The sequence below is a fragment of the Heliangelus exortis genome, chromosome 12, assembly GCF_036169615.1.
Source record: "Heliangelus exortis chromosome 12, bHelExo1.hap1, whole genome shotgun sequence".
NCBI lineage: Eukaryota > Metazoa > Chordata > Aves > Apodiformes > Trochilidae > Heliangelus > Heliangelus exortis.
In genome coordinates this window covers 9,004,853-9,016,594 of record NC_092433.1, presented here as the reverse complement: position 1 = coordinate 9,016,594, position 11,742 = coordinate 9,004,853, and the positions used below count along the sequence as shown (strand labels likewise).

At 37.5% G+C, this 11,742-nt stretch overlaps 1 protein-coding gene across 4 annotated transcripts; it reads left to right on the top strand.

The window, feature by feature from the left end:
* Window positions 1-124: 124 nt before the first annotated feature.
* On the top strand, window positions 125-7,701 carry HESX1 (HESX homeobox 1). 4 transcript variants are annotated; one of them, XM_071755866.1, is made up of 6 exons: window positions 125-196; window positions 1,634-1,735; window positions 5,520-5,763; window positions 5,880-6,085; window positions 6,379-6,480; window positions 7,447-7,701. In XM_071755866.1, the coding sequence occupies exons 3-6, from the start codon at window positions 5,565-5,567 to the stop codon at window positions 7,543-7,545; spliced, it is 606 nt and encodes a 201-aa protein (XP_071611967.1). In that variant the 5' UTR covers window positions 125-196; window positions 1,634-1,735; window positions 5,520-5,564; the 3' UTR covers window positions 7,546-7,701. The 4 variants fall into 4 exon arrangements, with proteins under 4 accessions (XP_071611967.1, XP_071611968.1, XP_071611965.1 ...); XM_071755867.1 differs by having other exon boundaries at window positions 143-286; XM_071755864.1 differs by having other exon boundaries at window positions 145-302.
* The last annotated feature ends 4,041 nt before the right edge of the window (window positions 7,702-11,742 follow it).

Sequence of the window (11,742 nt, the reverse complement as noted above, 5' to 3'; positions counted from 1 at the left end):
AACACGGACGCCCCCGCCCCGCTCCGCGCCGGATGTCCCGCCCCCTTTCCCCGCTCCTCGGCCCTCTTGGGGCTCTCTATTGGTTCTTCTGCCCACCCTGCCCACTTTGTTATTTGTCGGTGGGGCTGTCTGTCTGCCTGCACGGACGCGCGGGGATGTTGGTGCCGTGGAGGTGCCGTCGCGCCTCTGCTTGCGAGTGAGTCTCCGCGTGGCACCGCCCCCTGTGGCGGGAACGGCGCGCGCTGGGGCCGCCCCTCAGCCTCCCCTCAGCCTCCCCTCACCTCAGGTGGGTTCAGCTCAGCGTGTCCCGGGCCGCCGCTCCCTCCTGCTCCCTGTTCGTAACACAAGGAACGGGGAGGACAGGCTCCCGCTGCTGGGGAGCGTGCTCGTCACCTCCTGCGTCGGGCCGCCCCGGTGCGGGGAGGTGAGTGAGGAGCGGAGAAAGAAAGCGGAGTTTCCCCGCTGTGGTGCCTGTGTGGCGGGACCGCAAGTGGTTGTCAAGCGAAGCTGATGGGAAAAAGAAAGCAAACTGTTTGTTTGGGTTTTGCGTTTGCAGATCTGTGTTACAATTCAGGATGTCCCACTGGCCCTGTTGTCTTTGTCTGGCGGGTACTCTCTTCTCAGAACAATTATCTTGGGGGGCAAAACTACAGTGGCACTGAGGCTCCTATGTCCCTGTCGCCATGGAAGCGTCCATTCCACTCTTTTGATGGTACCTGGAGCACCCCTTTGAGAAGTCTCCTTTTATCAATAAAGTATTTCTACTTATATCTATTCACTAATTTGTATTACTAAGTGATCGTTTCAGCTGAGGGCCTGGTGTTCCTTTTTATGGTTTTGGTTATTTTTTTTAATCTTTTTTTTTTTTTAAAAAAAAAATTTCCGACCACAATTTTTCTCCTGAAACAAGATTATAATCAGCTCTAATGGACCCCTTACTTTCTTAGGCTGGATAAGCTTTGTGCTGTAGCTTGGTAGCCAAGTTTTAGCACTTGAAACTACTGTGAGGGCTCCCTGAAATTGAATCAAGATCGTTGTGCACTGCTTTCTTTTGTTTTATTTTAAAAACGCATTTGCCTTTTTGTGACTAGATGAACATGGTATAAAAACAAAGTAGAAAGTACATGAAGTCATCCAGCAGAGCAAATCATTAACTATTGTGTAGTCTTGCTATGCAGACCTTTCTTTATGTAGTATCTGATGGATGTTTTACCTTTAAAGATTGATAGAGGAAAAGGCTGGTACTAGTTTACAATAAATTACAAAATTTAAAGATTATTTTGTTTGCGTTAGGTTATTTTGTAGGGAACAGTGAGAAATTTCAGAGTTGCAACTTGGTTAGGTTTGTTTACCAGCCCAGCTGGTGACTCACCTGACTTTAGCAAGTCATACTGCTTCTTGCTTTCCTTGTCATATGAAGGTAACACAGAGTTATCTTGCAAGGTAGTTCAAAGGCTAAGCCTTGTATCTGTAATTATTGTGTGACTGAACATTGGTTCACGACCTACATCTATGCGTGTGGCCTTCTGGTATTAAGATCAGTTAACTTGTGACTAAGATTCATAGTCATCCTCTGTAAGAAATATTCTCTGCCTTAAAAATGTGGGAAACTAACACTGTATTATGTAAACAGGATGAAGAGCAGTGAGCAGGTCTTTAGAGGATTCCAGATGTATCCCCTAATGGAGAGAACATGTTGCCTCTGCTGGAGGGTGACAGTAGATATCTGGATCAGGTAGGCCTTATTTGTGTGATATGCAGTGTCTAACACAGTGTTTCTCAGACTGCTCCTAGTGCCACCCTTGGATTTACCTTGAGTGTATCTGTTTTGACTTAATCTCCTTGGCTCAAAATAGCTTTTACTTCAGCCAAGAAAAAGCTAACTGCTTTTATTCATGACTTGCAAAAATTAGTGTTAACAGTTTTGAGGTATTCTTGCAGAAAAATACACGAGAGTTTTGAGGTAACCTTGTCTATAATCTTTGTTATTCAAGTTCAGTACATGTTTGAAAAGAAACTGCATGAAGCAGAATACCTGAGGGGGTAAAATACTGGTGTGGTTGAGCAAAGCAGCTATGGGAAAGGTGAGATGAAAGGCAATTTTTTTTGACTGTGATAAGTAATTAGGGAAGATTTTATATATACCATTTCTAACTTTCTTAAAAGCTAAAAATATTGCAGACTGTTGTGAAAGGTGGGGTGGCAGTGGAGTAGCAGTGAGTGAAAATAGCAAAAGGTAGCAGCTTTAAGCATTAGGGACCAAAAAGGTCCATTAGGACCAAAGCCACCAAGGACTTCTGGTGTGGTCTCTTCAGCTGTTGTAAGCAGAGTCCTTAGAGAGTTTACATCTCTAAAGAATAAGAGCTTCATCTTCCACTAAACAGATGAACTCTACTGTCCTTGGGCAAAAAAACAGTGGTCCAAAATCTGAAAGGGAGATTAGTTTGCTCTCTCATCAAGTATGTGATGCTGTAAGAGGATTGGATTTGCATATCCAAGGAGCAGTGATTTCTTCTATAATTAATTACTTAGGATTTTCAAGTTAAAGTTTGTTTGTGTTGCTCTAATTGCCCCTACCACAGTATTCAGCTAAAACTCCATAGGTGATTTCATGTGGGTTGCAGGGGAAGTACTGATCATTTCTAATGGACCAAAATAACGGGATCATAATTTTTGAGTGAATCCTCAATGTCTATTTACACTTTCAGTAGGAATTCCTAAAAATTTAATCTGGTTCTTAACCACCAGGTTTTATTGGAGATAAAATTTTCTGCCCTGTGGAAAATACATTTTCATCCTTGTTTCTTACTGAAAGGTTTGTTGACTGTTTATCTTGATAACAAATAACTTTTTCTACAACTAAGCAAGTTTCTACTCATAGAAATATAGCAATGTTTGAATGCTAAACCTTCAGCCAGTCTTTACAGTAGATTTATCTCTATGTATATGTTGTTTTAGAATCCCATGGTGGTTTGGATTGGAAAGGCCCTTCAAAGATCTTTTAGTTTCAACCCCTCCTTTGGGGAATTTTTCACTGGATTAGGTTGCCCAAAGCCTGATCCGACCTAACCTTGGACACACCCAGGAATATAATGGAATTTCAGTCTTATCTTTAGAATAATTTATCTTGTAAAATTTTTATAAACATTTCTGTAGAGCTGTATTAGCATTATAAAGGTCTGGTAGATATACAGTACTTCACTTGCACTGAATTTCTCAAAATATGGTGTAAGTTTCTATCTTGTGAGCTTCTGAATTGATACTTTTTGTTCTTAGATGCAGTTGCAGCCATGAACTGTGTTTAAAACTGAGATTGTTGCAGTGGCTGCATTGCAGTTGCAAGGTCTGATTCAATTTTACATTGAGCAAATAAGGGGGGGGTCATATTATCTAAGTCTACACGAGTTCCTGGTTTCAGGAGGCTGTCTCTCTATCAGTGATCATGCTTTTCACCTCTTTGAAACAGAGAAATTGTTAAGCAGCTCCAAGCTCAGTACAGAAGGAGATGTATTGTTGTCTTTTTGACTTAATGTGTTTCGTGGGGATTTTTTTTAATCTTTTATAAAAGCTGGTATTCTGTGTAGAGTCTGTAGAGGGAGAAAACTGATCTACCAAGTACTGCAAAATAAGAGGCTTTACATCGTCTCTGTAGAAACGTGTGGATCTGGTGTTCTGTCTGAATAAACAAAATACCTGCCTGCAGTCAAGAAAAAGAGCCCGGTCTCTTTGTTAAAAACACAGAGGCCTGTGAGGCCCTTGCTTAACCCTGCTTCCCACTGACCTCTAGCTCACCAAGTATTCCAGCTAGCACTGGTTTCATATCTGGGTCCTTATGGCTTTTCTTGCATGTCTGCATTTTGTGGTTGCTGAGGCTGTCGAATGGTGGTTGGAGCTTAACTTGCAGGGCTCATTGCAGCTACATTGTTGCCACTTCAAAATCCATTGATATGTGCTGATAAGGTATCCTTGCAAGATCCCTTCTGGAATTTCCTCTCTTTTTGATAGTTCGGTTTGACATCAATCTCGTTGCACAACACAGTGTCAGTCCTGTAAGTCAACATAAATTATCTTTCTGATACAAAGCCACATATAGATTGTGCTTTTCTCTCTAAAATCTCCCTCCCTACAGTATTGCCAGTTCTAGACTGTGCCGTTTCCTTACTGATTTTCCTGCTTTTGTCTATTCTGAAAAATTAGTCTTGGATTGTTACTGTTTATTTCCTTAATATTAGTTGTTAGCCATGTGAATGAGACTGATTACACTGAATAGGCTACTTTGAGAAAGCCTTAAAACAATAAAAACAGAGTGCCTGATTTTAATTCTTAATCCACACAGTCCTATGAGCTCATATACTCCTATATCATGTGCTACAAATTAAAAATGGAGTTAATTTTTGCATCCTAAAATTAAAATATTGCTTTCATTTTTACGTTATCAGACAAAATGTTGTCCAAAATAACTTCTCTACACATTCCTCCTTTTCTTGTCCTGAACGAAAATCTGGTTTTAAACATTAGGTGGATAAACTGCTGGGTGGCTGACAGGTGATCTTAAATATAAAAATGTTGTAGTTGGTACTTTCTTTATCATCAGAACTTAAAGTTTTCAAACTTTGAACATCACTATAAAACCTTTGCCTCCTTTCTCCCTGTTACTCATGATTTTTGCTCATTTGAAATGTTTGCTCTGTAGGATTTAAATGATTTCTATTGGTTATGAACATATAAGAAAGGAGGAATATCCTAGTAAAAGGATGTTTGTAAACCAGTTAATCTGACAGTACTGCTTCTATTATTTAAAAATTTGGGTTTATGTTGTAAAGAATTATCACGAAATTTCACATATGGTGTGTTTTTAAAAAGCTTCAATAAAGTTATTTTAATAAGAAAAATGAATGCATGAATTATTTAAAATACTTGGTGCAACTGTTCCTGTTAACTAATCCAGACACTTGGAAGGCAATTACACTGAGCTTTGACAACATTGCCAACCCACTGCACAGTGCCTTATGCCAAAAGCTATTGTTGTTTTATTGACCACGTTCACCATTACATATGCATATGAAAAAGCTGAGGCATTTTCATCGGGATTACCCTAATAGCATTAAGAGATTATTTTAAAAATTTCCTTGGAAGGAAATTCACTTAAATGAGATTACTTATTACTTGACTGGTTTCCTATCATGCTGCTATGTTCAGGTAAGTGGAGTCCATTAGAGTATAAAGTTTTTTAAAAAACTGATTTTATACATTAATGATTTCAAATAAAAGAGAAGTACTATACTTGTGCACAGCTTCTTTTGAGAAAGTTAAGTCGATGTTCTGGTTAGGAGAGATAACACTTTTTGTCCCTCTTGGTGGCCCCCCTAGTGTCACCATTAGTTGCTAATTACTTGCAAACAAATAAACAATTAACTCCTCGTGCCTCTTGGTGGGAGAGTTTTCATTGACATGCTAAAACTTTCTAATAAAAGATTTTAATTAATGACGTTGCAAATCCAACCCCCTTGTCAACATAGCTATAAGGAGGACTTGCAGAGAGATGCAAGTGTACTCTCCATGCTATGCCGGCTGAGGGTGAAGGCATGGCGAGCACATCGCTGTGTGCTGCTGATGCATCGGCCTCTCAGAACCTTCGCAAAGTGCCTGGAACCACACAGCCCTCGTTTTCCATTGAAAGCATTTTGGGACTGGAGCAGAAAAAAGATGGTATTCCATCTGTGAAGCCTCACAGACCATGGATGGATGCATGCACAACCTTAGGTAAGTTAGCAGTCTGTTTTGTGACCTCTTAATTTTTTACCTCTTTAAAAATGTATATATATTCATGTTTCTATTGAAAGCCAGTAAACTGAATATAATTTCATTGCCTTTTCTAGTTTTAGATGATGACAGTGATCCCCACCTTCAAATTCCTGCTGTTTGCTATGAAAATCCATTGTTTTGTGCTAACAGCAATACAGTGCAAGAGGACAAAGTTTTGAAGTGTGAAAAATACTTTTCAGTCACTGATAGGCTATCTCTCAAACGAGAACTGAGCTGGTACAGGGGCAGAAGACCAAGAACTGCATTCACTAGAAACCAGGTAGGGATTTTCTCAGTGTTTATTAAAGAGTAACAACGTAGCTTCAAGAAATGTTGGTAGAAGTCTGTAACATCTGACTAATTCAGTGTGAGACACCTCCACAGAGAAAAATCCAATCAGGAGCTACTGTAAATTAACAGTAATGGTAATTTGAGCTGACCTGTGTTTATGTATGGAATCAGAATTGTGCAAACACTGCTCCGAAGTCCCTTATTTAACAAACTAAACTATTTGTTTGTATTTATTTTCTGTATTACTATAACTATTCAACAAGTGTGCTTTAATCCCCTCAGATTGACGTCTTGGAAAATGTTTTTAAAATGAACTCCTACCCTGGCATTGACATTAGAGAAGAGCTAGCTCACAAATTAGATTTAGATGAAGACAGGATCCAGGTAATTAAAAATGTCTTTGAACTTTTCTACAATTCCATATATCTTTACTGTATGGTTACATAAATAATTAGTTAGACAGCAGTAGCAGTTATTACAGTAATCTCAATTTAAAACAAAGTTTATTTATACACGTGGTATGCATTCAATGATTTATGAAATGGAAGCCACCGAATTCCTTCTGAAATCTAAAACCTTCCTCCATAGCATCGATGCGTTAGTTATCATTATAATATTTCCATGACATCTGCTCTGTTAATCTGTAGTTATCATGTACAGAACTTGATCATTTGCTTCCACGTTTTAAACTTCCATTTTGTATCATATTTGTCACCCCATACTTGAAAAAGAAATTTGAAACAATTAGTGAAATAATTCGTATGAATGTCTAAGTATTTTGTGAGACTGAGTAGTGCATAGATATGTTAAACCAATGTTTGAGTCTTAAGTCTTCACCTGGCCAAAAGCAGAATCTACTCAGGGACTTTAATAATTGTTTTATAAGTACTCCAATGTGATAAGGAGAATACCAGAAATATTAGAATGTGGGCCACACCTTGGCGTTAAGTTCTTGGTGCAAATATTATTTTGGGGTTGATGGGAAGATTCATGCTACTATTAAGCAGGTAAAGAAGTAACACTGTAAGACTTCTGTGTGAAATCCAGATGCTCAGTATCTTCCAGGGTCTGATTCTGTGTCACTGAATTAATACTGGATTTTTTTATACTAATTATAATGAGAGTGGTCCTCACTTTCCAGCTAAATTGGAGGCATTATTTTTGTCTCTGGTGTCAAAATTATTGCAGATAGCTACATGTCATCATCTGCAGATTGAAAAGTTTTATAGAGCTTCCCAGCTCCTGGCATTACACAAAATACAGTAAAGTTCTAAGAATGTATTTGTTTCAAAGCTTATTCTATTTACAGTGCTGTATTTCTGAAAAGCATGCCTTGTCTTTCAATTTTAGATCTGGTTCCAGAACCGTCGTGCAAAGCTGAAAAGATCACACAGAGAATCTCAGTTTCTGATGGTGAAAAATACTTTCACTTCCAGCCTGCTAGAGTAGAAAGAAGGATGGTTTGCTGTTGTGGTACTACAGTAGAACATGAAGAATTACTGGAATTTTTGTAACTAAGTAATGATGATATCTTAATGATGATTTTATCCCCAGATTTGAAAGTTTTATCATAATTTTCACTCAAATAAACTGTAAATACTTCAAGTGTTGTTATAATCTACTCTCTGTGGAACAAGTGAAATTTTCCTATTTATATTTTTGTAAATATAAATATTCTGTGTTTTTCAGTTTAAAAAAATCCAAACCCTAGGTTGCACAAGATTTTCAGCTAGTATGCATTACTTCAGCTTAACTGAAGGCAACTTAAAAAACTCTTTGTGGTTTTAAGAAAGACTGTTTAAAGTCTGAAATACACAATATACAAAATACATTTTGCTACCTGAAGCACACTGTGCATTACATTGGAGTTTCAATAGGTTATTTATACAGAGTATGATAATATTCATATAGAACATCAGTTTTAGAAAAATGTGTCTCAAATGAAAGGGCTAGTATTTAACTGACTGAGTCTGAACAATTGTTTGGTCAAAAGAAGCTGAAAACTACAATCTTTTTTAATGTAATATTTTAATAACTTTAGGATAGTTGTCTGTGTAATACTTCAACTTGGGTATCTCTTGTCAGTGTAAGTTTCCAGTTAGGAAGTTGGCCTGTTACTATGTAATGGCAGAATACAGCACTTCACAGGATCAAACCAGTTGGGACCAGACTAGATCTACAAATCACTGCCATTAATTTTATGGTGTTGAATTCCTTTTTATATCAAAAAAATACGTGAAAGCTAATTAGCCTCATATTTGATATTTGGCCTAGAGCCAATATGCATGAGGAGAGCCATATGCCAAAAAACAGCCAAACAAAAAAAAACCAACAAAACCCAAACCCAACCAAACCAAACCAAAACAAAATCAAACCAACATCTATTTATGGCCATGAGGTAGGAAAACAGTATAAGTATGGGTTTCACACTGTTCTTTGTTCAACAGAGCTTTAACCACTTGCTTGAAATGCAGTTTGGGATTTTACAAGGTTACATCATATCTGTTATGTCATGAACAAACCAAGTATTGCTTTTCCTTTCTCAGTGCTTGTACACATGATACCTTCAGTTCTACAGAATGAAAGGTAAGTTTGAGAAAAGGGGTGACAGAAAAAGCTTAATCTTATGTAGTCTCATAGTAATAAAAGGTTTTACTTCAGTCCCTAGTTGATATTTTGGATGAAAGGTTGAGGTATAAGAGTTTAAATAAAAGCCATTTCTTTAATTTCTGAAAAATATTACTGGAAAGCCTGCATCAAACCACAGGTATTTGCTATTTTGTGTCTTTAACTTCATCGTCTCATTGCCTTTACTTTTATATAATCCCTAAGATTTTGTATGGTTTGAGTTGGCATCTGGAAAATCTTGTATTAGTGTGAAAATATCAAACTTTTTTTCAGTGCTGAAATGTTAATTATTCATGCTTTATTGGATTCAGGAAATAACATTACTAACTGAACTTCTAATTTACCTTGCATTCAGAAACACTTAAGGGAACATTTACAAAAAAAGTAATCTGAATGGAGCCAAATCAATTAGGAACAGTTTTTAGAGAAATTGGAATCTCAATTCATATCTGGTAAAAGTAAAAATTATATTGGGAGTGTGTGAGTTCTATCTTGCTTTTCTTCTTCTCTCAAACATATATTGCCCGTAGTTTAACCTTGTTGCAGGTAATTTGAAACTATTGTCTATTTGTTGCTGGAAACAAGGTTTCCAACAGCAACAGATTAGACTAATCTGTACAGATTGATGCCTGAGAACTTTACTCTATTATCTAGCAAATACCTAAATACACCTAATGTCTGCTATAATGGAACTTGTCTTAAGTGAGGGAAGTCTGCTAAAGCAGTTGTAGAGAAGGAGTAGAATACTAGCAGAATAATAATAGCACCAGCTTTGGTATCCAGCTCTCAATTAACAAATGTTACCAGCAGGATGATTGGTGTAAGGTGCAAATCCTGTCACATTTTGTGCTCAGGAGCAAAAAGAGTTTAGCAGCATAATTGCATTATTTGCTTCATCTTGGTTTAACTTGCTCTTCACAAAGTAAATGCATCCACAAGGTAGAGGAGAACGTCTGACTTTACATTTATACTTACTTTTACCAACAGGGATTTAAATTGTGGCCATCACTTTCTCAAATACAGCTGATTTTTTTTCCATCTTAAAAAAAAAAATTAGTCTGGACTTGACAGGGTTTTCTGATTTTTGCCATTCCTGGCAGTATACAGTTTTCTAGGCTGCCTCTCTAATACATGTGACAAGCTGTGCTGTCTGTCTAGGCACACCCAGTCCAGATAACAATAGTGGGTGAGACTGTATCAGCAGAGGTCACCATGCCTGCTGGAATCTGGTGCCCTTCCAGTTATGCATTCTTTGCCTTCCAGTGTTTCTGTGTCTCTGCCCTTCACAGTCATGACCAGAGAAGTCTTTGTGGTTTTGGTTACTATTCTGACTTGAGCTTTGTAAGGCCACAATCTCCTTTGCTTCCAGGCATTGGTCCAGTGAGCATTTGACCCTGTGATATGCTGATAAACATTCTAGGATGGTGAAAAACTGTTCTAGAAAAAAACCTGACTAGTTGTAAGACTTCTCACTCCTAACCCTGGCAAGCTGTTATGTCAACATCTGACAACAGCTGCATTTTAAGCTAGTGTCAGTTTTATCTGATATTGACTGTAATGGCACTTCAGCATTCTAGGAGTGCTTCCCTGAGTGGCCCAGTGCCTGTGACCCCAATCACGATGCTGGGATTCATGACTATTTGCTTGAAATTGACATTTGTCTATTAATCAGTGTCTCTGTCTTATTTTTTTTTTCTAACCACAAACTTCAGCAATACCTAATGCTGTCCAATAACTACAAACTACGCTCATGGTTTAAATGCAGATTTGACCTAATTTCTATCTAAGAACCAATGGTTCCAAAATTCCATTTAATATTATTTGCAGCATATATAAAAGCATGGGTTGAAACTCTCTTACATTTTTTCTGGTATGTGTGGGTAGATTTCATTTTTCTAGTTTTTCAAAGTTTTGCTTTGAAAAATACTTTGCTTTGAAAATACTTCTAAAACTCAATATTTTTATAGTTACATGTGAGAAGATTAACTCTGTGTTCATAATGTTAGTTAAAATATGCTTTCAAAAGCCATCCAGTGTTTATGTGAATGGATTTAACAAACGGCTTGCACGAAAGTAGCATAAAATATTTTGTGAACACCTTCAGTTTACCTAACATGGAATTAATCTGATTTTAAATAGTTGAGATTAACTAACTCCCAGGGTTAACAAGTAATCATAAAATCTATTTTTTTTTTTTTTTAGAAACTGCTTGTAAAATAACTTTAGAAACTGTTTTACCTTGTTTTAGTTTCTTGGATTGACTTAGTTTCCCTTTCAGTTGTTAGGTTGATATTCTTCATTCCTTCATTTTTCAGGGACTTAATGCATAATTAGATGGGAAATATGTGGTATTTTATTTTCAAAAATACTCTGAACAGTGGTAATTGATCTAAATTGTTATTTAGTAATGGATTCACCTTAACTCAAAATCACTTTGTTACTTTTACAAGAACTGTTTAAATCTCATTTTTGTTTGATAATCGACCAATGAAGAGACAAAATAGTGATGATCATTACGCGAGGGGGAGCTGGGGCTGTTCAGCATCTTGTGGTGAGGCAGGGGCGTTAGAGGTTCCCATCTGATTGTACTACAGAGGAAGTTCATGAGGTCATGTTGGGCAGAGAGGATTGCTGGTGAGAGAGCAGAATCTAAGGCTGTTGAGAGCCATCAGTTCTAGATTGCTTTCTGGGGGAATAGTTCCTTTACCTGCGTGATATGAGGAGGAAGAAGTTAGACAGAAAATCTGGCAGAGCACTCTTTCTGTTTTGGGTACCTGAAGCTGCCATTGCATGGGTCAGCAGTATTTTTTCAGAACAAATGAGGAGGATCTCAGAAAGTGTGAGCTACTGTGTCAGTATGGCACAATATTAACATTCCAGTTTTGCTGTCTTGGATTGACTAGCAAATAGAAAACTAATCATATATTTGCTGAGCTTAGGAGAAGCAATAAATTTGATTTCTTCTCTGTTTGCAGTATGCTGTTATTAGAAATGAGTAAGAATGATCAAAAGTGCTTA